Source organism: Dermacentor variabilis, chromosome 4, assembly GCF_050947875.1.
Source record: "Dermacentor variabilis isolate Ectoservices chromosome 4, ASM5094787v1, whole genome shotgun sequence".
In the NCBI taxonomy this organism is placed as follows: Eukaryota; Metazoa; Arthropoda; class Arachnida; order Ixodida; family Ixodidae; genus Dermacentor; species Dermacentor variabilis.
The window spans coordinates 136946046-136973546 of NC_134571.1; the positions used below are offsets into that span (position 1 = coordinate 136946046).

Below are 27501 nucleotides of genomic sequence, written 5' to 3' on the forward strand. Positions count from 1 at the left end.
GGGGCAGCCGCTCTACCATCTGAGCTAACCAGGCAGCTAGCAGATGGCAGGGCGAAGTCAAATTTGGCGACAACCCGAAGCAAAGGCAAGAGTTTCACGTAGTAGTTCTGCGGAAACGCGCAAGGTGGAGAGAAGTAATGAGTAAAAGGAAAATCAGGCATCCACCCGTTCGTAGCAATTGCTAAAAAGTTCCTTTGCAGCAATTTATACGAACGGGTGGATGTCTGATTTTCCCTTTATTCATTACGTCTCTCCACTTTGTGGGTTTCCCCAGAACTACTACGTCAGAGCCATCTTGACCACGGAAAATCGGTGAACTAGTTTTAAGCTCAAATCCACTCGGCGACTTACCCTGCTGGGCTAGCGGCTGAGTGAACTCCCGTTCCATAACAGGCACCACCGCCTCGTTTAGATATATTTGAAGTTTGCCTAATCTCTGATCCGTGATATTTTCCCGCTCTTCTATGCGCTCCAGTCCACTAATAATCTGATTTACACTTTCTTGCAATGTTGCCATCATTGCTTTAAGCTCGGAACCGACTTTGCCCTGAATCCACACCGTCGAGGATAGGGCCGTCTTTTTCGGAGCAGGGATCTCCTCGTCAGCCACATTCTCTTCTGCGACCTCCACAGACCTCGGTACCTCTATCGAGTCATCATGTTTCCTAGCCTGTCCTAAGCTACCGCTGTTACCGGAAGGTAAGCCGTTCCTAAGTTCAGTTATCTCTTTGATAAGCCCGTCCATGGCTGTTTTTAAGCTATGATTCTCTCTCTCCAATTGCGCATTCCTATCTCTATCCCTATTGCCATCCACATGCTCCTGGCGCTGCTCACGCGCTCGGCCGGCGCTGATGCTGCCCTTGACCTTGTCAGCCCAGGTGGTCTGGCCTCCAGCTGCGCCGCCACCTCCACCAGCTGCAGGAATGCGCACCCGCGCCTCCCTAGAAACGGAGCGGCTCCTGGTGGTTGGAGCCCCAGACGATGGCCGCTGCCTCGACCTGGAATAGCTCGTAGAGCGCGAGCGCCCCAAGAGCGTTGGCGGGCGCTCACCAGCTGCACTATCTCGGCTGCCTCCTGTTCCGCCGTTAGCTCCACCCTAACTCTCGCCTGTCTTCGAACACGCACGACGTAGGGAAGCTGGTATCATTGATTGCATTGTTTATCCACAGTCAGCTGTCGTCCGTCACAAAGCTTGCAACAAGATACACAGTTGTGATCCTCTTCAGGGTTCCGAGCCCCGAATCCTCGGCATTCAGAACAATGGGGTGCCGGACAGACATCCGCCCGGTGTCCAAGCTTGCCACACACATAACAAACATCTAACTACTTTCTATACAGGAAACACCGCACCAGGGTTGGCTCATATCTGACAAAATTGGGCACTTTTAACCCGTCGAAAACAATGATAACTGATCCTGTATTCTTAATTCGTTTGGCCGCCATAGCCAGTGGATTGCGATCGTTAACGATGTTCCGCTCAAGTGTCGCTGGGCCATCCATAATTTCTACATTGCGAATGACCCCTTTACACGTAGTGCGTGGGGCCGACTCGTACACACTGACTTCAAAATACTCGTCTGCCATTCTCACTGACCTGAGTCTCAAATATCGTACAGCGTTGTTCCTTTCTGGCGTACTAGCCACCACGATACTTTGCATAAAGTTAGGGCAAATAATACCTTCGCTAATCTGCTCAATACTGAGACCTGCAGCGTCTACGATTGCCTTGCTTTAAGTTCACTTTCTTTAAGTTCTGAAAGTTCTGGACTGAACTTTCTTTAAGTTCAGTCCACCCCATAGGCGAATGAATATGTTGATATGTTCTTGTGGCATCGGTGGCATGCGCGACGCCTTCACAATGCGATACTTGATTGCCGAGCCTGCGCGCCGTTCACCTGCGCCCCGTCGATCAGGCATCTCGCCTTTTGAACCGCCATCACCCAATCCAAGCCTCATCGTAACTCTAGATTTTCGGCTGGACAAGGTCCGCTATCCCAAATATTCAGTAATGTCCTACGCAAGGAGCACTTCCCCTTCAACGTGCATTGCTGCCATGCCGCGCTAGGTCTACCAGACGCTAGCTCTCGGCCAGCATGGCGTGAGCACAAAAGTTCTAATAAAGTCCAAAAAGGGGTTGGCTCACCTCAAAATCAGGTATCCGCTGAATCCGCTCGTCTTCACGGATCCGGCGATATCAAATTTACGCCACTAGATGACCAAAAAAGGCTCGGATGCTTTGAAAAAGACGGGCCCATAAAAGCCCACAAGCCTCCTGCGAACTTCGTCGTCTTCCCCCCCCCCCCCCCGGGATAATCGTGACCATCATGAGTTTGTTTCAACGCGAATAAATCTAACTACATCAACGTTTTTACGGTTATGTTCCCATAGAAGTCCAGACACCCAGAGGGCATTGGATATGAAGTAGAGCGCAATGTTAATTACGGTGCAGTCACTGAACAGGTTAAGGTCCGATTCAACCAGCCGACATCAACCCCATGGTGCCTGACGTGTGTGACAACATCAAAGACAGCGGGTCCGCCGTGGTGGATTTGTGTCTACGGCGTTGTGCTGCTATGCGCGAGACCACAGGATCAAATCCTGGCCACGGCGGCCGCATTTGGATGGGGACGAAATGCGAAAACGCTCGTGTACTATGCACTGAGTAGACTGTAAAGTCTCCAGGTGGTCAAAATTATTCCGAAGCCGCCACTGCTTCATGATTATATTGTGGTTTTGGCACGTAAAATCTCAGAATTTAAAATAAGACAGAGCGGAGCTCTGACACTTTGCGGCAAAATTTTATTGAAATTTCTGGAATAAATATCGGCTTCAACAAATGGCGGTCCTTAGTTTAAGGCCCCAAAATCCGCCCGCTGAGCCCCCGGGCTTCCATCACGCCACACGGCCCATCAAGTGTTGCTCGGCTATGGCTGAAGTGGATGAGGTGCGGCACCCGGTAGGCGGACACTGACATTCCAACTTTACATGGCGTAACGTATAACATAGAAAAGCTCCGAAACCTGGAAAACAGTCGCGGTTTGGATCCTTGACCGCCCACTGGCGCAGGCGACACACCTCTTTGACCTCTGCTTCACATAGACGGCGCCTCAAGACTGACCCACCTAAAGGAAATAAGCAGTCGCCTTTTCATGTCCTTCTCTTCAACCTTTGTCTCTATGACTTATTTTTAATCTTTTCAGTCTTTTCTATTCCATTCACTTCCAACAGTCCTTGCTGCAAGGGTAAACCTTTTGTGTCATAACCACCTTCGGTTATAGGTATTTGGTTATTTCGGGAACGTACAGCTGGCGTTTGTATGGCTTGTGTGTAAAGGCCCTACAGCGTCCTCTCGTCGTAGTCCATGGGGCATGGCTGGCGTTGCTGACGGAAGATTATTATTTTTCATGACTAGTTGATCCCCCGCGCTACCCAATCACTCCCACAGTATGGGGCGCAGATATTCAAATTTTTTTGGCCGACATACAGTTTCCCCCATTCCATGTCATTTATCGGGAAAAATCTGAAAAGACGGCGAGGACGATCTCAGCTTTTCTAATTCTAAAGGGTAAACTTTAGCATTTGGTGCATAGTACAAACTATCAACGATGACTAGCGGCGATCTCCTGCGGGAATTACGCGACTGGTCCTACCGGCGGGCACGCTATGGGACTGTCGTATCTGCCTTCGTGTTTCTCCAGGCAATCGTGTTCGACCTCGCCTAGCTAACTTACAGCAGCTTTCCCCGTGTCGTTGGCACTGGCTTGCAGCCGTTCAACTTGCCCCGAACTCAACGTTTGTGTGCACTCGCCCACTCCTGCGACCAGCACCATACCAAATGGAAGGCGTTCAATCAGCAGCGCACCCTATGACGCAGTCATTCGAGGCACCGCCCCGAGTTACGCTACTGTACTTCAAGCCACCTTCTGACGGACCGACATCCGCATTCTCATCAGACTTTCTTTACTTCTTCCGGCGTTCCTGAGCCTAGCGGCAAGCAAACTCTGGGATTGATCTATGTGCAACTCTTCGTGTTCATACAGGTAAAAAAAGAACTGTTCATTATATGCGCTTCGAACACGTTACCGCGGATTACTAGTCCGACCAAGTCCACACTGTTGCTTCGCTGTTGCATATGAATACGCTCAAGTTTTACTGCAGTTATTAAAGCTATCAGGAGGTGCAGAAGAAAATCCAGGACCTAACGTCCGCACAGCCACTACAGAAAACTCCAGTCATGTGAGGCTAGTTCTGGAAGAAGCCTGATCTGGCCAAATAGCTTGTCTTAAGGAAATAAAATCCGTTCATGTAAGCTTTCGGAAGACGATAAACGTTTCGTTGACACCAATAAAGGGCTGGCTACAATTGAAGATGATCGCTAATCTGTCACAACAATAGAAGAGCAAGTGCCAATGTTCAGGCCTTTTCGGAAGACAACGGATTGAAAATCACTTCCCTGATATCAAGAATGGTTGATTACGAAGACAGGGCTCACCAGTTCGACCTCGTGTTCCTGGGCTTCGATGAGTCGATTCTGGTGACGTAGCAGCAATAGGAAGAACTAGTAACCAAAGTTTGCGCTGAGAAGCTTGAGGTTCACGTGCATGCCGGGGCATGCCTCCTCAAAAACAAAGAGCCGACGTTCTATAACGTTACAAATGTAACACTCCCATCGATAGACATAAGCATAATATCAGGTACTCTAATGCCATACCTCGAGTGGAACGTCATCACGAACTCGCACAGAAGTGATCCTTTTCCAGTTATTCTAAATCTAACAAAACCAGATGAATGATGCCTACAAGTCCCTAGGTGGAAAGTCAATTCTGGAGACAGGACGCGTTTTCGCGAACTTACGCACTTTACCACGGATGATCATGCCCACAGCATTTATGATGCAGTGGCATACTTAGCAGCGTTTTTATTTGATTGCATATCAATATGGTATCGATAGGTTCGGCTTGTAAGCGATGTATTCCCTGGTTGAGTGAGGAATTAAGGGAAGCTCGAAGGAGGCAGAACAAGGCGTGGCGCTGCCTATGTGGCCCTCCTACGGCAGAGAACCCCGTGAGCTCTAAACGCGCTAGATCACAAGGCAGGCGACGTAATGACAAAAAGGAGAGCTGGATAATGTACCTATCGGCATTTATTCGTGCACACGAGAAACAAAACTCTGGAATAGTGTAACAAGAATGTTAGGTGGGCTTTCTCTCCACTTCCCGTTGGTTGATGATCAAAGCTACAGTCTGGAAGACCAGGCCGATACCCTCGGAGAACATTTCAAGTGTCTCTAGTTCAGAACGTTACTCCGAAGCCTTCCTGAAGCACAATAAACAGCAGAAAGCAAAACATTAAATCGAAAGTGTAGCGGATGTGAACAATACAACCGTCCTTTTGTTGTTGCCGAGTTCATAGTGGCTTCGAGTACTCGGGAGAAGTCTGCTCCGGATACTGATCGGATTTTTTACGTATTCAACAGACACCACCATCATCATCATCATCATCATCATCATCAGCAGCAGCAGCAGCAGCAGCAGCAGCCTGGTGACGCCCACTGTGGGGCAAAGGCCTCTCCCATACTTCTCCAACTACCCCAGTCATGTACTAATTGTGGCCATGTTGTCCCTGCAAACTTCTTGATTTCATCCGCCCACCTAACTTTCTGCCGCTCTCTGCTACGCTTCCCTTCCCTTGGAATCCATTCCGTAACTCCTAATCACCACCGGTTATCTTCCCTCCTCATTACGTGTCCTGCCCATGTCCCCCCCCCATTTCTTTTTCTTGATTTCAACTAAGATATCACTAACTGGCGTTTGTCCCCTCACCCAATCTGCTCTTTTCTTATCCCTTAAGGTTACACCTATCATTCTTCTTTCCATAGCCCGTTGCGTCGTCCTCAATTTAAGTAGAATCCTTTTCGTAAGCCTCCAGGTTTCTGCCACGTACGTGAGTACTCGTAAGACACAGCTGTTATAAACTTTTCTCTTGAGGAATAATGGCAACCTGCTTTTCATGATCTGAGAATGCCTGCCAAACGCACCCCAGCCCATTCTTATTCTTCTGCATATTTCAGTCTCATGATCCGGATCCGCAGTCACTACCTGTCCTAAGTAGATCTATTCCCTTACCACTTCCAGTGCCTCACTACCTATCGCAACAATTACAACCCAAGCTACAACCCAAGCAACAATTTCTCTATCTGCGATGATGTTTTATAGTTCAGTTATTAACTTTGTCTGACAAACACAGTGAAACGCTTTAGAAAAATCAAGTAGGATTATGACCGCTTGGCTGCGATTGTTAATACCCAGCGCGAGATTGTGTATGACTTCGGTTAATTCAGTTATGGTCGATAAACCCGTGCGAAAATTATGCTGGTTAGGGAACAGGATGCCTTCATTTTCAAAAAAAAAAGAGTTAAATGTTTAGAATTATATGTTCGAGTGGTTTGCATACCGTGCTCGTTAACGATATTGGTCTGAAATTTCAGTCAATGGATTTATCTCCCGATTTGTAGATCGGAATAACTTTAGCTCTTTTCCAATCTTTGGGTAGTTTTGATGTTGAAAGGGAGTTACGGAAAAGAAGATCCCGGTATATGCTGCACCACTGTGCGTACCTTCTAAGAAAATGTTTGTGTATATTGCCGGGACCACATGCGTTTTTAGTGTATAGGGCAAGAAGAAGGTTAATAACACCAGCGTCTGTGATAACGAGTGCGTCAATAGTGAAAACAGTCTGTGGAACTAAGTCTGACATGACGCCATTATCTTTTGTGAAGACCGAACGAAATAATTTGGTATATCTATTGGCTTTATCGGCTTTTGCACTTGACGAGAGCTGAGTTGTGACTGTTTTTTTTTCTCGGCGGAAGTGGTTCCAGAATCTATGTGGGTTGTTCTTTATAAAGCTGAATGAAGAATAAATATAAAGAATGAAGGATAAACTGCAACTGAAACTCAAAGCTGGGGAGTACAGTGTTGAAGTAATGTTGTTTCGCTTCTTTGGATTTCTGTTTGAAATTTTTTGCTGCAAGCGCTAGCCTAGGGGTGTTAGATGGGTTATTGCCTGTTGCCTTGCTAACTCTGCGTAACTTTTTGACTCGGCGTTTTCTATGTATTACTTCCCGAGTAATCCACGGGTTATTTTTCAATCTATTTTTCGATTTAACAGGAATATAATTAGTTACACAGTGTGACATGATGTCTTTAAAATGCATCCAAACAACATTTACACCAGTCAATGGATCTGAGGCCAATGCCGAAAACTCTTGGAATTCGTGAGCTAATTAGGTTTGTAGGTGGGCGTTGTCTGCTTTGTCGAAATTGATTACAGTTTGGGCCGCGGTTCGCACTGATATTTTGTAATCTAGAGGTAAGGTGCACATCGGAATATTGTGATCGGATATTCCTTCTATTACTTCTACCTTCCCTTGTCCTAAGAGAAAGTTACTACTTAACAAGATCAGGTCAAGCATATTCCGAGACTCGTTGTGCTCCCTTTTGGGGCATTCCACAATTTGGCGAAAGTTAAAATTTAACATCATATCGAGAAGGGCTTCTGAAGGCTTTGTTGTGTGCTGCATGGTAGACCAGTCAAGGTCGGGAAGGCTTAAATCACGCATAAGAATAACACGGCAATGTTGAGCATGTTGCTGCAAATATTCTTGTATCGTAATTATGCATTTGGGTCCACTTGCGGGGCTTCGATATATGCAGCCAACTATACTTGTGCCTTCAGTGTTAACCTTACAAAAGATTGCCTCAGCATCAGCTACTTCTGGAAGAATGACCAGTGCGATTGATTTCTTTATTGCTAACGCCACGCCTCCACCACATGTGGCCTATATTTCTGAACCAGTACGTAGTTTGGGGGAGTAACTTGATGACTTGAGACAGACGATGATAATCATGTTTCGGTGGCTGGCACTATATCTGGTTCACGATCGAGCAGTAAGTTTTCAAATCGCTGTACCTTATCCAAGACACTTCGAGGGTTTACGTTTAACTTTATTTTTTCTTGCGCTGGTATTGGCGTGTTGCCGGGTGGTTTACTTCGTTTTTTTTCCACGTTCTTGTTCTTTTTAAGCTCCATTTTGTCGTGCTTCTTTAGTTCTACCCTGTCATTCTTTTCGTCATCCCAGATTAAAACACGGCTGTTAATGAATAGTTTGTTGATAGCTAAGGACACCTTGCCTTTATTTTCGCGGTTTAGCTCAGCACTGTCCCAAAGTTTTTTTCGGGTCTCTCTAAGTTTGCACGAAAAATCTTTCCTTGTCAAAAGGTCTTAGTTCTCTAGTTTAAAGCCGTTTTTAGTATGGCACTTTTACCTCTTCCGTCTAGTAATTTAAATATGACTGGCCTCGTCTTGTTTGGTCCTCGTCTTCCTAAACGATGTATGCGCTCAATGGGCACAGGTTCGAGTTCAAGTATTTTTGCGATTATTTCCTCGTTTAGGGCCTCTTCTAGTGCTTCGCTTGTTTCTTCTTCCATTTCTGGTAGGTCATAAACAATTAGGTTTGACCTGCTGCGGTTTTCTAGGTTGTGTATTGTTTCTTCAAGACACTTAATTACGTCATTCATATAAGCCATTTCTGTATGGCATGCGGTGACTTCAGCTTCAAGTTTCCCAATGACGTCAAGCTTGCTGTCTATATCCGCTAGTCGCTTTTCTTTGATATCTATAATGTCGGAAGCAATTTCGGTAAGTTGTTTGGCGATTTCCTCGAGGTCAGGGCCGGGGTTGCTTTCAGTATCTCCGGCCATCAACAACAGCTTCTTAAAATATGTCATGCACGATTCACACACAGCTCTATATTGCCATGGGCACGGCAACACCAGCAAGAGATGGTCACTTGAGCCGATGCATTTTCCAAACCGCATTCTCACCTGCAAAATGTAGACGAACGGGCAATTTGTGAACCGCATGTCGACGGTGCCACTGTGCCCAGTGACAGGGAGCCCCTTGTGGAGCGCATATAGAGCCGCGGATTGTGCCTACCCTGGGTGGTGCTCTACAGTAGATGGATAGGCGCATGGGCCAGTAAGCTGATGCAGCTGATAGTCGATGATCCGTGTTGGCAGCGTCGGTGCGTAGTCATACCTTGCATGCCAGTCCGGCGCAGTCGCAGTTCCGAGGCGCACATCGCCTGCGTCGAGCAGCAAGTCGAAGAAGAACTGAAAACTCTAGACGAACGGGCAATTTGTGATTCGCATGTCGACGGTGCCACCGTGCCCCAGTACTACCTCATATAATATATACATATTATAACCTCGACATCTGCGAGCGACAGGTTCAACTTGGCCTGAACAAAATGTCGACATGGGCACAGGAGAACGGATTTAAACTAAATCCTTCAAAAAGCTCCTGCGCTCTTTTTCGATAAACAGAGGTATAGTACTAGACCCCCATGTTGAGCTGCATGGTCAACCCTTACCTTTAAGAAGGCAATAAAAATTTTGGGCATCCTTTTAGACACGAAGCTAGCCTTTATTCCGCACCTGAAGTACGTTAAGAACAATTTCCTAAAAACAATGAACTTTCTAAAAATCTTGTTGCGTACAACGTGGGGTTGTGACACGAAGTACCTCCTGAACGTTTAGAAAAGCCTCAAACAAACACCCTTAGGTTAGGGGGCCATAGTGCATCAATAGGCTTTTCCTAGCACCCTCAATATGCTGGACCGTGTCCACCACCTACGTATCCGCCTGGCACCCGGTGCCTTCAGGAAAAGTCCTGTAGAGAACCTCTACGCAGAATCTAAAGAGTGGTCGCTTCATCTTCAGATGTAGTACTCCAGTTTCATGTACCTTGTGAAATTCCAAGCTAACTGCGACCATCCCTCTTATATAACCGTCAACGACATGACTTCTGCAACGCCATTTAATAACCGCCGAGAATATATAGTCCCATTGTCTCTATGCATAAAAAAGCTTTCTGAGGAAATCGGAGTTCCAGATCTCAAGCATAACCTGATGGTCGCAGCGAAGCCATTGGCATTCTATGGCAGCCCATAGAATGCGACATATCATTATTAAAGGTGACAAAACACGCCCAAAAAGCTCATATTCGAATGCATTTCCTATAACTTCAGTTGAAGTATTCGTGCATCCCGCACGTCCTCCTGGAGTGCCGGGAAGCCGAAGCAGAGACAAAAAAAACCGCTATCATATCCCCCTCTGTTCATTGTGTTTCTTGGTGGAGAACCGCTTTTTAACACAAAAGCAGTTTTAGGTTTTTTGAGCGACTTGTTATTACATGTCATCAGCCCGAGGAATTCGTAGCGCATCCTCTCGCCAGATGATGTTGCTGTGATAGTAGTGTTCTGCATAGCACATGCCTCCATGCTCTTGGCTGCGAGGGCTCTGTCAAGGCAATTGTTTTTACGGGTTCTTATCGTTGATATTTTCAGTGTATGCATTATACTTTTACAACGTATCTTTCGCGTTCATAATATACATCGCTGGTCATTGGCATAATCTTAATACAATACATCTTACGCACTTTACAGTGACTGCTGCTAAGGTCGTTTTACAGTCAAGTAATATCTACCTCTCGCAATTCACTATCACATTGCTAACTCATTAACACTTGCCTCGCGCTCCTTGGCCGTACTTGGCCCTTGCCATCAAACAAAACTCCATATATCCTCAACCAAACAACGTGTCTGGAAAGAAGTCATGAGCCGCAAGAAACGATTGCCATTTTTCGAGGATGACGTTCTCACTTAGTTTACCGAGGTAAGAAAAATTGGCCGTAGGTTGGCGAGTTATAGTGATTTGCCGGGCTTAGGATTTAGTGTTAGCTCTGTGAGTCACCGTTGCTTCGGTAGTATTCGGAATTGGCAGTGAGTGTTACAGAATTCAGCTGGTGTAGGTCTTCATCGTTGAGGTTTCGAATCAGGAGGCACTAGATATAGTGTTTGACTGGTGGCTTGTTGCGCTTGATACTAAGTGTGTCAGCTTAAACTTCATGCATCGTAATTTCCTCATCCAGTCGTCTTCAATCATTATATGGTCAGTTTTTCTATCCAGGCCAACAACTTGTAGTGATCTACCAATTCTGAAGTTGCTGCAGGATTTTGTTGTTTTTGTGTTTTCTGTAAAGAAGTGTTTTCATGGAGCTGGTTCCATGGGACTCTGTGCTCTTCAAGACACTGGGTGCACTGAGTAGAACCCACGTGTGAGTTGTACTCCGAGTGAAATATGGAAGGTGTCAGTAGTTGCGATTGAGCCCTGTGGTATATTATCGGTTTGCGGCCCGAGATCCGCTATGCGAAGACTTAGCCTGCGATTGTGTTGTTGTCTACGCCAGCGTTCAGCTAAACTTTGGCGCTCTTCCCTCAAATGTAGAATATGCTGTCTATGTATGTGGTTTCGGAGGTAGTTCTTGTGCGCTTGGTTGATTTTTTCGTGGTCTGATTGGAGGCCCTACAGCCAGTTAGCTTGTGACGGCTCATTGGCATAATTTTCAGCGCGCTTCATCCTAAAGGTGTCCGAATTAATCAACCTTATCTTACGCTCCAGAGTGCGGGGGTTGACGGTATGCCAAGTAGTTGAAAGAATGCAATGATTACTGCCTCGCGTTTCCAGTAAAATGAACCAGTGACCCTCCCTGAATTCGTTGGTTGGGTGTACCAGTGCACCGTTTGATGAGGCCTTTGGTGTTTAGGGCCAGCGGGAGTGATTCCTGGATCACTATGCTGAACGATGTGGATGTCTTTTGTATATGCTGTTTCTGTTCAGTTACGATTTCTTGTGTGAACCTGTAACATGTATCTGAGTTCTGCGGAAACAATTTTTAGTGCCTGGATAATCATATTACTTCCTTCTTCCGTAAGCTAGTCCCTCGGCATAGTGAGGGCATCCTGAAGCTGTTCTTTTGTGCAGTAGTGTGGGTTAGAACTATAAGATCAGATACGGCGGATGTGGAATGGTGGTCATTGTATGAATGGAGGTGGCGGATTTTTCCTAGGACGCCCTGCTTTCCAACCCTGCGGAACCGGAGGCGTCTGTGCAGCAGGCGCGGAGATTTTGGAGGGTGGTGATGCTGACGTTTTCTCGTTGCAGGCTCTGTCCTTTTACTGGGAACAGTACAGGGTCTGGCTGATGGCTTCGATGTGCCTTTTGATGTGTTCTAGTTACCTGGCGAAGACCTGTCTTGTGACTGCTGCCGGCTCCTGGATCGCCTGCGCCTCGATCGAGACATGGGTCGGTGTCCTTTTGGTGGGGTTGTAGGTAGTGGCCACATGCCTTTGGCCTGGAGCGCTTTCTTCAGGCAATCCTTTTTGAGAGATCTCTCGTCCATGGCGAGGCACGTTCTCTGGCTTGGTGATTGCTCTTGCAGTGGAAGCACCCAGGCATGTAGCTGCCATGGTACGGATGCCTCTGTTCCACAGATCTCACAACAGCACACAGGGCGGGGCCGGACGAACGTCTACCCTCTGTCCGGACGCAAGTTAGATCATGCAGACTTGTCTGGGTGGTCGGTGAGCCCAGCATTGTTGTCCCGCGCCCTAATAATAGACATAGGCGGGCACTTGCAGGCCCACAAAAGCAATCAACGCAGTGCTGGTGGCGGCCATTTTGAGGGCGTGTGGTATCTCGGGTCTCGTTGCTTAAATCTCAAATAGTTTGGTAGGTGCTGTATTACCCTTGGGGCTGGTGATTATGCCCTTGCAAGAGTATTATGACGAGGCTACATAAGCTTGGATTTCATATCCCTTAGATCCGATTTGTGGAGTCGTGACGGCGTGCGTGTACCGTTGCAGCAATGGTTTTGTCCGGCGTACTTGCCACGTCAATGGTATGTTCCAGATTACTGCAAAAAAAGGAAGTTGTCGACTGAGTAATCAGGTAACCCTGCAGCCATGGTGAAGGTGAGTGCCACCAAATGTCGTGCCCATTCAACGAGGCGAATACCAACTTTAAGGCGTCCCCAAGTAGTGGAGCTGGCTGTTGGGCCGCTTGGTTTTCTGTAGTCTCCAGTAGGGTGTTTATGGCTCGCTGTGGTCGTTGGTTTGCGTCCCTTGGTGCCCGTGAATCAAGACCCATCGCCCATGTGGGCGGGGTATTTGTCAGAGTCTGCAGCTTCCGTGGCTGCGGAGTGGATGAATTAGACTGGTGGCGTCAGGTCGCAGTAGTGAAATGTGGGTAGTGGCACGCCTAGGATAAGTACGGCGTGATTACAGCCAGCAGGAGGTTGGCCATGCACTGGCAGTTGCACCGCATCCGGTGCAGCAGCGCGTACATGTTCCTGTCCCACCGAACGAGCTTGTGGGTTGTTAAGTTTAGCTGAACGTTTCCTTAACTCGGGAAAGTGCTAGTATTTTAGCACCAAAACCTGTATTTGATTACTTAGAAAGTCGGCGCAATCAATGCGGCCTGTCTCATTGCGTGTTGGTCATGGTTACAAAAGTTCAGGGCAACAAAAATTATGAACCCTTCCCCTACCGGTAAACTTGTCCTGCGTGCACGTGACCATCGTCACGCTTAAGTAACCCACAGGTAACGGTGCCAGATGGCTTCGGCCTCCCACCCTCTCAGCTCGGGATCTTCTCGTTGCTGTCGCATTGTCCGAGCTCGGGCGGCTCTAAAGGCGCATTTATAGACCGACGTTATCGGCGCATGGGCGAGCATCATTAGCCGCCGGGCGCGTCCCAGGCCATTGGCGGCGTTCGATTACATTGGCGGCGCCAGCACGTCGCGTCATGGGTTGAACTTTAGGCACTGCTGTTCTCACCAACGTGTGGTGACGTGTGCGCATGTTCATACTACGTCAGACTAAAGCCGTTTCATGGGCGAGTTCTTGCCGGCGCTCGTCGAAAGCTCCCAGTTCATAGCGAGAACGCACAACGCACGGCCGTCCCATCCATTTTGCGTAAATGAACTGAGATACATAGTGATCTAAAAAAGAAAAGACGCTTGATTCTGCAACCTGTGAGGGAGCACCGCGAAGCGTCGTCAGGGGAGAGGGAGTGGGAAGTGAAAGATGATAGAGGAAGAGGGAGGATGTGGCCTAATAGACTCCACTATGCGCGAAAGGTGACAGGCCTCAGTAAAGTGGCCAGCGTTGTAGCGAGTGCATACAGGGTGTCTATTCTAGTGGAATTTATAAACTCCAACAAGCTGGGCAGCGCAGGGAGCTAGGAACACACCGGGAACAGCCCCTGGAAAGCCGTGGCGTCTGTAAGTGTTGATCACTATGGAGTGTTCCTGCGCGAAGGATGAGTAGGCACCGAGAAGGTGCTCCAGAGTCTCGGGGTCCCCGCACCTCTTGCAGACAGCTGGCATGGCGCGGCCCTTGGCGTACAGCCGGGCAGCAGTCCAAGTGCAGCCAGTCCGCAAGTGCAGGAGCGTTGAACGGTCTCTTCTGCAGAGGCCGTTCTCTGGAAGTGGGTTGGGGGCCCTTCGACTAGCCACTCCGGCGTCCGGGGGAATGGAGGTGAGCAGGCACCGTAGCCAATATCTCGTTGAGTGCGAAGCCGTGACCGCTCTGGTAACCGGTAACTAGTAACACTATGGTGGGCAGCTTTGGCGTAGGTATCCGCCTCTTCGTTACCGGCTACCCCGACACGTGAGGGCAGCCAGTGGAAGGAAGGATATTGGGATTCCGGTAGTGGTTAGAGCCGTTAACTTGGCAAGCAGCAGCACCCTTGCAAGTCCTACCCGCCGTGGGTTGACGAGGGCCTCAAGCGTGGCTTAGAGTCACACATTACCGCTACCGGCTGCTGGAGGGCGGCGCAGCTCGCGCGGCTGCTGGAGGTACAGCCGCGCGAGCTCAGCTGCAGTAGAACTCGCTGTAAACGGGAGCCGGCACTGCCTGTGACAGGCGAGAGCTATAACTTTGCACGTCGCTGCTGCCAACCCGCTGGAGAAGGCTGAACTATCCGTGAACACCAGCAAGTGTCCTTCCAACTCCTCCTGGAGCTTGCAGGCTGCAGCCTGCTACAGGGTTGTCGGTGGTGCTCTCCACTTGGCTATCCCCTTGAAGGAGAGGTGCACGTACGGAGGTCGGTGATGGGGAGGAGGAAGAGCCACTGCCACAGGTAGGTGGGGAACTGGCTCCTCATAAAGGCGGCACACGCTGCCCATACATGAAGCCGGCAGGCTCCGGAGCCAGTCTAAGAGAGCTTAGCCGTCTGGTGCGCGATGTAGCCTGTCAATCTGCCCCCAGTCCCCACTGCAACATGAGCAGTGACAGTCGCCATTCGACGGCCTCAGCCAGCGTTGCGGCGATCTTGGAGTGCCTCGGAAGCCCTAAGACATTTCTGATGGTCGTCTTGTGCAGGACCTCTAGTTGTCCTTTCCTGGCATGCGTCAGGGAAACCAGCGGCAGGGCATACAACAAGGACGATGTTTCTGCCGCCTTGTTCAGGCGCAGGGCCCACTTGGTGGAGCATCTTCGGCCTCTCTGCAGGAGTCGGCCCACGGCTAGATGCACGCGGCGCACCTTTCGCTGAGGTCATTAGTAGTCGGGATCCACGTCAGCCGGTGGTCTATGGTGAGGCCAAGGTACGTCACCATGTGCTTCCGCGGAAGGGCGTCGGTGCCGATTCTCAGCTGGTGGGCGCTGAGGCTGGAGGCATCCCTTGGGTGTATCAGTAGGGCCTCCGTGTTTGCAGGAGAGACGGTTAAGCCGATGCTCCCGAGGAATGCTGTCACCACGTACAGGGCTCCCTGTAGTAATCTCCGGACGACTGGAAGGCACCGCCTTGGCCACCAGACCCAGAGTGCCACATCATCAGCGTAGATGGAGCACTGCGTGGGGTAGTGAGTGTCTGCTAGTGGTGCGGCTTGCAGATCTGCCAGGGCTGCATTGAACAGGACCGGGCTCAGCACCGATCCCTGCGGCACGCCGATGGCGATGACTGGAGGGGTCCTGAGTGCTTGGCCAGCTCGTACTCAAAACGTTCTTCCCGCCAGGAAGGCAGAGACAAAGCGCCTGAGGCTACCAGTGAACCCGACGATATCTAAGGAGGCCTCGATGACCTCGTGGGGCAGGCTGTCAAAGGCGCTCTGCACGTCAAGCAGACATGCAGACCTTAGGGATGCAGGCAGCAGGGATGAGGGACAATGGCTTGTACGAGGAGAGTGCCGCGGCAGGTTTCCGTGGCTTAAGGATTGGCGCTACCAGCGCGGTGAGCCAGCTGTGTGGAAGGGCCCCAGTGCTCCAGATGGTGTTGAAGTACTCCGGGAGACGATCTTGCTCTGCATCTTGCAGGTTGCGCAGCTTCTGGAACGTGATTCTATCGGCTCCTGGAGCGCTCCGTCAGTTGCTTTGTCCTAGGGCTGCGTACAGGTCAAGGGCCCGGGGGGTGGGAGGGGGGCATGCCGCCAACAGCATCAATCTTCCCTAGCACCCATTCCGGGTGGTGACAAGTGGGGGAGACGCCGAGGCCCAGTAGCTGGCGGAGGCAAGACCGGCTATACCAGGGACGGGGCAATAAACCGGTCGGCTAGTAACTCAGTCAGAATAGATGCGGAGATTCCCAGGGAGATAGCTGCGGAGAGTGCACACGAAGTCCATTCAACAACGCCCACGGCGACAGGCACGGGCTTCATCCAGTGCCTTGATGATCGTGGCACAGTTTCGTGCCTGCGTTGCCGGGAGTGTTGTCTACAGGCAGCGTCGATGCGACGGTGTTCGGTCAAGTGCTCCGCCTGATTGGTTCGTAGTACTCTACGTTCACCCCTGCGCTTGGCAGCTCGTAGTTAGAGGTGGCGAATGTCTGGTGCTGGTTGGCCCTCCTGCGCACTGGACCAGACTGGCTGCCCGGCCGCTGTCCGCCACAAAGGGCAGGAAGCCCCTCGTACTGGAGTCCTATTGGTACAGCTTACGGAAAGCACTCCAATCCACAGCGGCGTACACGCGCGTCCTGGGGGTGTTTCTTCACCGTGAACGGGGCCAGCCCGATAGGGAAGTGGTCGGACCACCAGGTGTTCAGCTGCGGCGTCCAAGTGTATCGGCAGAACTCAGTGGCCAGGCTCACGTCAATTACCGTGCAGACGGCATGGGATATTCGGCGGGCGAAAGTGGGAGCCCCGGTGTTGAGTCTTCAGACCCTGCTGGTTAACAACGTCCACAACGCTGCTACCTCGCCCGCTGCAGCGGCGACTGCCCCCGATGGTGTGCTGAGCATTGATGTTTCCACAGGGGACGAGGTCTCTGCCGAAACGTCGGCCTAGCTGCAGCAGGCACGTGGGATCCCAAGGCTGGCACGGTTGAATATACACGCTGGCCATGGTGGCGTCAATGCCTCCAAGACGCACACGAACAGCACAGCATTCGAGTGGTGCTCCGGTCAGATTCGCCACGGCGACCTCAGCTTGCAGCACGCCCGCCCGCACGCACGCCGCGCAGCGCGGAAGTCCCTGCGGAAATTCTTTGTTGAGACATGGGGTCACCGCGCAGGGTTGCAGCGTGCACGAAGTGCGGCTGCTGTAGCCTACGCAAATAACCTGCAGCCACGCAGGCTTCCTGCAAAGCAAGTACGTCGTAGTCGCTCTGCAGAAGGTGCAAGGAGAGGTCTGCTTGTCGCCGCCGCAATGAGTGCGCGTTCCACGGAAACACGCTCGGCCGGCGGCGGTGGTTCCCAACGGATGCGTTAGCCATGCTGGCTCTGCTGAGGTGGCTGCCCACCTGCCTGGAAGCAGATTGAACGCAACTTTTTGTCCGCTGGCAGCACGTCAGCAACAGCCCGCAGAATGAGCCTTAGGTTGGTGGCCTCCGAGTGCTGCTCAGAAGTATGGCTTGACGGCGCCATGTCAGTTGCGGCTGGCGGTGCGCCTGCTGCCTTAGGGGGGGGCGCCTTGGGCCCCAGCTTCTCTTGGCCACGCCGGGTTCTTTTCGTGGAGGCGCTTTTGGCGGAGCCGGTGGCCACAGCTGCATAGGTGGGGCGCGCCGCCGTCTCCAGTGCATGGACCCCCGAAGTGATGGAAAAGGCTTGCGTCTTGGTGGAGGCACACATAGCTGCTCGAGCTTCCCGGTGAGGTATGTGAGTCGGCGCTGTGGCCTTTATCGTGGCTATGCGCCGCTCACCCTGCCACAGCTTACAGGTAGCGACGTCGGCAGCGTGCGCGCCTCCAGAGTGCAAGCACTTCGGCTTGGCTGTGCACTGGTGATCCCTAGCATACTGACCGCCACAGCGCAGGCACTGCTCCGGCTATTTGCGCGCCGCCGTCACGCGTCCATTGCGCCCACGCCGCCGGCACAGCAAGGGCCGGGGCCGTGACGGTCGTACATCAAAAGGCAAACCGAGAAGCAGGATGCGGGCCGCGGGGCTCGGGGTTGCGAAGCGCAGGGTCGGGCTGTGACCGCTCCGCTTGACCACCGTCACCGGCACGACCGAAGTCACTGCCACCAAAAAGGCCTCATCGGAGAAGTCACCCTCGATGCCATGTACCGTGCCTCTGCTTTGGAAATGGTCTGCAGCGAAAGGAGCAGCGACAGCGATCCCAGCCACCTTGATCGTAGCCAGCAGAAACTGTAGCCTCGCGGGTGTTGCGGCGTCAGCCGCCACAATGTTCTTTTTCGTATTCATGCGCACCTCCTCGACTCCAGGCAGCGCGGAGAGCGCTTGCGCGATGGCGAGACGAGATATTCGGTGAAACGAACCTGCCGCCGATGCCGGCTTGAAGAGGACCGTGCCAGAGACGCTGGGTGCAGGCGCGCCAGCCCCTGTGGTCCCAGCAGCAACAGGAACAGCTCCTAGGCGGGAACCAGCGTCGGCAGCAGGCAGCCCGGTAGCAGGTATTGGTGCTGCAGCGGGTCCCGAGAGGTGTGCGGCTGGGGCCACCACAGCGGCGATACCTTCTCGTGTTGATGAAAGCAGACGGTGTTTTTGCTTGCGCAGTGTTGGAGCACGCGACAACGGTCAGGACACGTTTTGATACAGTGCTGACTTACCGACACCACATCCTGCTTGACCTAAGGTTATGTAATGACGTATACTCGCGTATCCGCTGCGCTAGCCCTGGTTGCTGCCAGCTCCTGGTTTTGACGAGTCGCTAAATGTAGCATCGCCTCTATTTTCTTATCGGTAGGTTTCGTATGAGGCGGCACGTGTGAAATGCGAAGAAACGTTAGAAATGTTGGCACGCTCCGTTTAATTTGATGTAATACTAAGTGTATCATTTTTCTGTCATAAGATATGGCGCCATTATTACATGGAGGGCGTCGCATATCTGAACCTACATGCCACCCACCTCAGATGAGTGACATACTTCTGCGACGAACCGCCAGAACGCACAGCGTGCGCCAGCGACATAGCGTGTCGCTTAAAGGCGGCACAAAGGCGCACAATCATGTGTGATTTGACGTGATTTTACCTATTAAAGTTTTGTTGCCATATGTGAAGTTCTTATTCTGTATAAAGCATCGCAGATCAAATACAACTCCAATGCAGAACGCGTGGACTGTGAATATGGAATTGTCGCGCACAACGGGCGCAGTATGAAATCAAGTATACACGTGACGGAGAAGTATCACTCAATGGATTTTTGAGCTCACGAACTTCACTACTTTACCCCAGTTCTGGAGCAGCGGGCGAGAAATGCTGCTCCGATCACCCTCTCCACATCAACGGCTAAATATCTCTCTCCCTGCAGCGTGAACACGATCAACATACGTACACAGAGTACACGCCGTGGTGGCTAAATTGTAGTAGTATACAGGTGCTGTTCGCTGATGTATTCCAAGAGCGGAGTCGGAGGAACTTTTTCTGTTCTTCTTAGAGGAAGTGTCGTGCGATGACAGAGTAAGGGCGCGAGTCTTGCGTTCCAACGAGATATCGAAAGCAGATTTCGAGCGGCGATTACTCCTTGGAGCTGTCCAATGGGCTCCAAACAATCGGCGGAGAGGACCGGAACTCTGCGTGACGTATTTCCTTTACGCGGGTATTTTCGTTTGTGTTCTGCTCACCGCACTCAGTGGCACGGTGGTAGTTGTCGCTTTCGTTGTGATGGCGGGCGCCATGAACGAACCGTCGGGGCGTGACGTACTGGCTCCGACTCGGATTTCTCAAGTTCCCATACGCGTCAAGAATCGGACACAGGCAGCTACGCGGAAGTCTCCACTTACGAGCGGGCATTTGATAGAATGCAAAGACAGGTCCGCAAAGAGACCCAGACTTATTGATTTTGATTGCAGACATTGTTCGGCAGGACATTGCAATGGCAGACAAGCCACAGACAGGCAAATGATATTGGCAGCGAAGAGCGGAAGTCGATAACCAAGTGCGGAGTATTCTGGGTAACTCTGAATCCAGTGGAAACTTCAGCCTTCTTTCTGAGGTTATGCGCTTTGGTGCCGTGGGTTGTGTTTCAATAGCCGCTTTGGAAGCGTTGCTCTACACCAGCATGTGCTGTTCGCTGCGAACTCGGTTGGCTGCTCAGACTCCGCTATTGGATTTCGCCAAAGGCAACTGGTTCAGTTTTCCGTATCGGCGGCTGCATTCCACTCGGAACGGAATGTAAGAACTCTAGTCTACATGTTTTTAAGGCGCGTTGAAGCACAACTATAAGAAAAAGGGTTGTCATAACGTTAAGAAGTAGGAAGATTGAGCTGTCGATTACAAATCAAGTGAAAATAGCGGATATTGTAGTTGACATTAAGACTAAAGAATAGTGTTGGGCCAGCCATGTTACGCGTATGGTACATAAACAATGGTCCCGTGCAGTTACAAAATGGGCGCAAATCAAAGGCACGCACAGTCAAGGATATGTCAGAGAAATATGTGGTGTAATAAAATTATAAAATTTGTAGGGCATAGAAGGCGCCAGTTGGCGCAAGACAGGGGTGATTGGAGATCGCTGGGAGCTGCCTTTGCTCGTGTGGTGCCCATAAACTGAGCTGACCGTGCTGATCGTGTTCATGACGAAGAAGACCAGCTTTTAAAAATCGCAGCCCATCATTTCTCAACGCCGCTTCTGAGCCGCAGTGTGCGTTTAGTGTGTTAATCAATTTAATATTTAGTCCCACATTTGTAATCACACTGTGTCATGTTTTTTTTCGGAACACTAGTTGCTGTCTTGCATTTGACGAGACCTTACACTAAAAAATTCGAACTCCTAAACTTATTATTTTTGCATACAAATTCTGGGTAAAAGTTCCAGGCCCATGGCTATTATAAATGCCGGTGTCGGAGCGGGTTTTCTTGGGCACACCTCTGTAGAGACAGTATGTCCATTCTTGTCTACTCACAACCTTTCTGTCGCCTATGGCGGAAATGATTCATGGTGAAGTAGTTATTTTTGGATGTTGTGGTATTTAGAAAGTTGGCATAGGGGAACTCTCTCGGCCCTTTTGCCGAAGAAGAGCCCTGTTCAATTCCTCTTCATTCTTAAAAGTCTTAGCAAGATTGCCACGCTGAAGTGGCAGTAAAAAACAGTAGCTAAATTGTGAATCGGGAAAATAACTTCTTCTTGGGTGGACCTGTGCCCACAAAAGTAAATGCCACTCGAAGCACAATAGCGGCGAGCGCCGTCGGCGATCGTCAAAATGTGATATGCGGGTCAAGCGCGTCAGCTTTTACACACAACTCGTCGAAGGTTCCAGCATAATCGCTGGTGCCGGCGTGCCTTCTAGAACGTACTACACAATTCGCGTACACTCTTAAGCACAGTTGCACCCTTTTGCCACACAACAATAATCGTCATCTGTCCTGTCCGCAATTCCATTATTGAAGGCGGCGAGCCCGGTACTTCAGAGTCACGAAAAGCATGCCCATTATCAGGATGACAGAGCATCCTCGACAGGAAAGTAGCGAGCGCAGCGTTTCCAAGGAAGGAAACCCAAGCAAGAGAGATGACGATTATTGTTGTGTGGCAAATATACACCCCAAATGGTCTACATGTGCTTAGGAGTGTACAGTCTCAAATGTATACCCTTTCGGGTATATATCTGCCACACAACAATGATCGTCATCTGCCTTGCTTGCGTTTCCTTTCTTGTAAACGCCGCACCCGCTACTTTCCGGTCGGTACTGCTTGTCAAGCTGATAACGCGTATGCTGTTCGTTACTGGGAAGTACCGGGCTCGCAGCGTTGAAGACAGGAAATGCGGACAAGACAGATGACGCTTATTGTTGTTTGGCAAGATACAACCCAAAGGGCGTAATTTTGCTTTAGAGTGTAGCGCTTGCAATCACTTTACACAAGTTTCGGTGACAACAGACAACGGATAAAACCATCGGTAACATTAGAGAAATCTCCGATACATTCAGGCGCGGCCTGTGCCGAGCCATAATGTTTCACAATTGTTGGCCGCTCAAAAGTGGTCCCCAGAGAATGATGAGCATGAACGCGTGTCAATATTCAATGAGGCTCATTGTGGATGTGCCCAAAACTTTGCAGGATCCCGCTTACTTCAACAGCGTCAAGAACTATTTCTTCTCCCATCAGGGCGTTTGGCTTCGTATGGGAGGCTACGCGCTGTGGAACGGCAAGTGGAAGCCAGGAACGAAGTAAGTATCCAACGTAAAATAATTAGCAATGGTGCTCACGTACGCACATGAATGCTTGTACTGTATGAAAGCAAATACTTCGAAATTATGGAGAATGGTTCGCACGGGGCTGGGAGAGTCCATTCCTGTGGCTGAAAGCTCAACCATGACGCACTCAGCTTCAAAGTTGCGTAGTTATTATGTCGCAACATGCGCTTCTTCAACGCCCTCTTGGAATACTAGTGCAGCGCAAATAAAATGTTTCGTTTCATTTGTTAATAAACATAAAGCTTGTTTCGCCTAATCGTACGTTAAGAAAAGTCCTCCGTAGAAACAAATGTCAGAAAAAAGAAAGACACGGCAGGTTCAACACGAATTTTGGAATCCACGTTAAGTGAGGCTTGAAAATTTAATGCAAATGTTTCAATTAAATCCTATACAAAGAAACTATTGATGTGTGGAAGTTGTTTGCCAAGTGCGCGCAAGGAATTGTTCACGCGCCAGAATTCGCTGCTAGCCAAGTTCCTCTCTCATCGAAAAGGTTTTGGACTATTTTGCTTCCTGGTAACGCGTATAGCGAATAGGATCTTCCCGGCCACGAAGGCGAAAACCATCGTGGCCCCCCTAACTCCAACCATGTGAACTGCTCGATAGGAGATTACACTGTTTCTGGGATCTACAAAATTTACTAGGCGAGAATAGCCAATCGGCCCCTATTGCCAGCTCTTGAACATCAGCGCTGTGCACGAACGAAACCACTGAGCAGCATTTTTAAAAATGATATTTCAGAAGAATGGCTGAAGTTCAGCAATATTAAGTTCGCGACGAAGGGTGCGCCCTTCTAATAATCGACATATTTTTATACCTATTTGTAATTTTCATGCAGCGTTTTAACAGTGCTTTAAACAGAGCGAAATTCTGCTGCAACGCAGCAAGGAGGTTACCACTAAGGGCTGTAAATATGCATGTTAATAAAATGGCCTACCCTACTAACGTCGCTGCCCAGTCAGATAAGCTCGTACGCAGCGGTTGAAGTTTGACAGATAGCCGGAGGGGCAATGTCCAAAATCCCTGGACAGGTCCAACGTCCGCGAATGAGCGGAAAGGTCCGTTCATTGAAGTAAATATAGGACGCAAGACTTACATATGTTGCAGCTAGATTCTATGGGTACAGTTTGCTGTTTAATTGCACAGTACTGCAAGGAAGACTGACCGTTACCGGCGCAGTTGCATGAGCTGTACTAATGGCTATGTATGACCGAATAATTATATATATGGTGCCCTTTGTGGAGCTTTTGGGCAAAACGCGGTCAGCAAAATCCGAGAGGCTTCGCAAAGAAAGATTCGCTTTAGAAAAAAGTACCTTCCTTTTCTTTTCAGGGTCTCAGCAAGAGACAATGATGGCAACCTTTATGCCGGGGAAATTGTGGTCCCACCGTCAGGAACCATGCTGGCAATGTTAAAAGTTTACTATGACGGATGCGCATTTCTAGACGCTGCGGACGCAACGACAACGCGAATCCTAAGGAACAAATACAGGTGGGCTGAACTGAGTAACCTTTTCATCAAGCCCGATCCGGACATTCTGGTGGACTTCAAAGCCGTAAGAACTGTAACGTAGATGTGTAATGGCGGGAGTGCTTTTCTATATTCTTCGTGGTATGGTCGATTTCCATCTTCATTTGAGGCACTGCTTTTTTTTAGTGCATGCTGTTGTTTCATGCGTTTGGCGGTTTTTATATTATTTATTTTTACTTTATACAGCACATCCTTTAGGACATCTGCCGCGGGAGGGCGTACATAAAACAATAAGGAAGTAGGAGAAAATTTTCATCCACGTATGATGATGATCACTGGAGTTTCCTCACGCAAGGACCAGAAGTGTACCAAGGGCGCCAACGTAATAATAGGATGGTGTGATAGAGGAAGGCCTTTTTAGGTTTCATCTGTAGCTATGTGCTATAGTCGAAACACGATTGGACAAAGTGATGAGAACTATCGAATTATTTCGTTAAATCTGCAAGTTTGTAAAATCGAGAAAGTTTTCGGTCCTTCGAAATCTGAAATTGTAACGTAGCGACACGCAAAGGCAACTGCGGCATTGTATTTGCCGCTAATCCAGCCACCTGTCGCATAAACCAATAAATAACGGAAGCAACCACCTCTACAGAGGCGGTGTTAAGTCGGCTGTTCCGTGCATGGGCGCGGCGTGCCCTCTCGTCAAAATAAAGCTTGGAATGTGACTATGGCGTCGAGATGTTTTAACGCGTGAGCTTTAGAGTGCACGCTTGAAGGATAAATTGTCTGTGTCAAAATTAGAAAGAAATCACCGCGTTTTTGCTCATTTATTTATGAAAAACTTCGTTAAATCGAGTTCGGCCAAGTTTGTTTCCTTAATACGGGTTGATGATAACATTAAACCCATGTGTACTTGGCGGGGAATGTAAATTTCTTCGTTAGATCGGGCCCTTCGTAAAATCGCGTTTTGTTTGATCGAGTTTTAACTATATGTGCTATTAGACTGAGAAAAAGATGTCTTTCAAATGCAAACGTATACACAAGTGAGTGCTCTTTTAAGTGGAGTTCAAGGAGAACAGTCTAAGAGCGTTCAAGGTCACTCCGCGAGCAACGGCTGATTCCAGGCGTTTGATACCATAGTTATGTTGTCCAAGGCAGAAAAGTACACTTATAATAAATATTTTCCGGGTGCAAAAGTCAGATTTGTTTTGTTCTTGACTAAGGCAATGCCTATACGGCAACGCCTATACGGCAACGCCTATACGGCAACGCTTATAAGGCAACGCCTATGCGAAGCGTTGCCTTATACCGCCTGTCGGAAGAAAATGCCGCCAAGGATCCAAAAACGAATCGCCGCTGTAATACGAGGGCCCTGGCTGTATGATAATGGACGCTTGCTTATGCTAGCCACGAGTATTGTTTTTTCTGTTCGCACAAATATTTTGGATAACTACATTTTGCAAGCTTTGAAATACTTTAATTGATGTCGCGTCATCGCAAACGTTGTGGTGGATGTGGTACGACGGATAACAGCCTTAAAGGTGATCAAGTACTTCTGGAGTTGCTTTGTGCGAACTGCCCTGTGCTGACTCTGCTTTAACAAACTGTTGTGTGGCTCTCCATGTTGTTCGTTATCTATTCCTGCGCAGTAATCGCTTCTACACTGTAAGCAGTTGTTATCAGACTAGATATCTACACTTTCCTCCTCATCATATACTGTCCGCTACACCAGAGACAATCGCATAACGTCATCTTTCATTTCCGAACCGTTCCTTACAGGTCACTGGCATGCTATAAGTTACTAACAGGACATGGATAAGGAGCGCATCACCAGTGGAGGGGAGCGTGCCAATATCAAGCGTCATGTTCTGCTACATTCTTACCTTTATTGCCAAAGTGTGAAAAGATCGGCGTCAAATATTCCTGAACTTCCTTAATTTGACAAAACATTCACTTTCATTTGCCTTATTCTGTGAAATATTAAAAGCCGTATGCACGATGTCGGGCCACCATATTTGTTTTATTCTTCAACTGTAAACCCACTCCATACGGAGGACAATTCCGTCACAAGGTATGTGTCTGCATGCGTGAAGTGTTGTATAAGCATGTCTCATCTCCACGCGTAAGTTGTTCAGATGTTACTGCTATTAGAGGGATCACTCACTCCCTCAAGTAAGATAGTTCTGCTGTAAAATAAAAAATAAAATTTCCGATATATTCTCAAGTCAAGGTCCGCAATTAGAGAAGCATTTCTTGTTCACAGTGTGCAGGAGCAATTTGTTTTAAACACGCATTATTTCCTGCAGCCCTGGTATCTATTCGTGATCTGATATGCACTCGCTGTTTACTTACAAAGTTTCTTCAAGATTTATACTGTCTTACTGTCAGCAGTCCGTTGGTAAATATCTTCTTTTTTCGTATCTTGCCTTAATGTGCATGTCCGATTCATGCTTTCTTACTCTGTGCCTGTTTACGATGCATTTACGTTGAAAAACTCAATCTATAACATCAATTGTGTTTGCATTTTTGTATATTGTATAACATTCTCGTATGTACTGGACACGCATAACGAAAATATCATCAAGAATCACACTTAGCAAATACCATCTGTAGAAAGCTGACGGGACGCGAAGAAACTAGACAGAGAGTTACTCATCGTTCTAACTTCTATCGCGGTGCTCTCCTGCCCCAAATCTCCATGCTCCCGTCCCTCAGTAGCCTTGTCCAATTCGACCTTGTAGAATTTCTGCACAGGCCTTCTTACAAACTTGCCATCTTGAGCTTTCACACTACAGGCTCAGGTTGTTCCATATTGACCAGGGAAGACGTCCACGAGCCGTCTCAGTGGCTAAATACCTTTAGTCTTGTTAGGCTCCTCGATGAGGGACACGTCACCTGCTTGCAGACTTCTATTAGGATGCGATTGGTAGAGGTGAAATGTCTGCAGCTCGAAGAGATGCTCTTCTATGATATCCACATGTGGCAGACGAGCTTCTGGCGGTATCGCAGCTTCTTGCTAAGGTGACGTCTAGTAGCCCGAGCAACTAGAGCGTCTCAGTCACTGTTGGTTCGCTCTGGAGAGGCACAAAATGAATGCCCGTCCAAAAAATGTGCAGGAAATGTTGGAGAAGGCTCTCTAGCGCCTGTATTTTCAAGTGGGCCACTAAGTCGAAGCTTCCCGCTTTCTTCCAGGTAAGGACGGAGATCGCACAATTCAGAGTGTTTCGGGACAGTGTCTCTAAGCCGGAGGTGCTCAGTTTCATTGGCGAATACTTCGACCTGAACACGACATATCCAGAAAATTTCAACCTTGTTTATCTCCTCTGTCGAAACAGTGCCACCGAACCACGTTTGAGTACGACGGCACAAATCTAAACGTGCAGGAGAGCTTCCGCCAGTTGCTGAATTCCCTTAAGTGAACCAGGGTGGCCACTTTCCTCGGTATTTGAAGAAGTACATGTTACGTGTCACACTGTGTCTCTTCGTTGATCTGTGTGCTCGCGCATGATTTTGTAGGCCAGGCTGATCTTGGCTGGGATCAACCA

General features: G+C 49.2%; 1 protein-coding gene across 2 annotated transcripts in view; it reads left to right on the forward strand.

Annotated features, from left to right (window-relative positions):
* Positions 1 to 25957, forward strand: part of LOC142577974 (uncharacterized) — a 61571-nt gene extending 35614 nt beyond the window's left edge. Inside the window, exons 4-6 of one of the 2 annotated variants that reach the window (XM_075687399.1) lie at positions 22350 to 22459; positions 23819 to 24041; positions 25736 to 25957. In XM_075687399.1, coding sequence (XP_075543514.1) covers positions 22350 to 22459; positions 23819 to 24041; positions 25736 to 25753 — 351 coding nt within the window. In that variant the 3' untranslated portion in view covers positions 25754 to 25957. The remainder of the gene's footprint in view (positions 1 to 22349; positions 22460 to 23818; positions 24042 to 25735) is intronic. The other variant, XM_075687400.1, reaches the window with a different exon arrangement.
* Positions 25958 to 27501: the final 1544 nt, after the last annotated feature.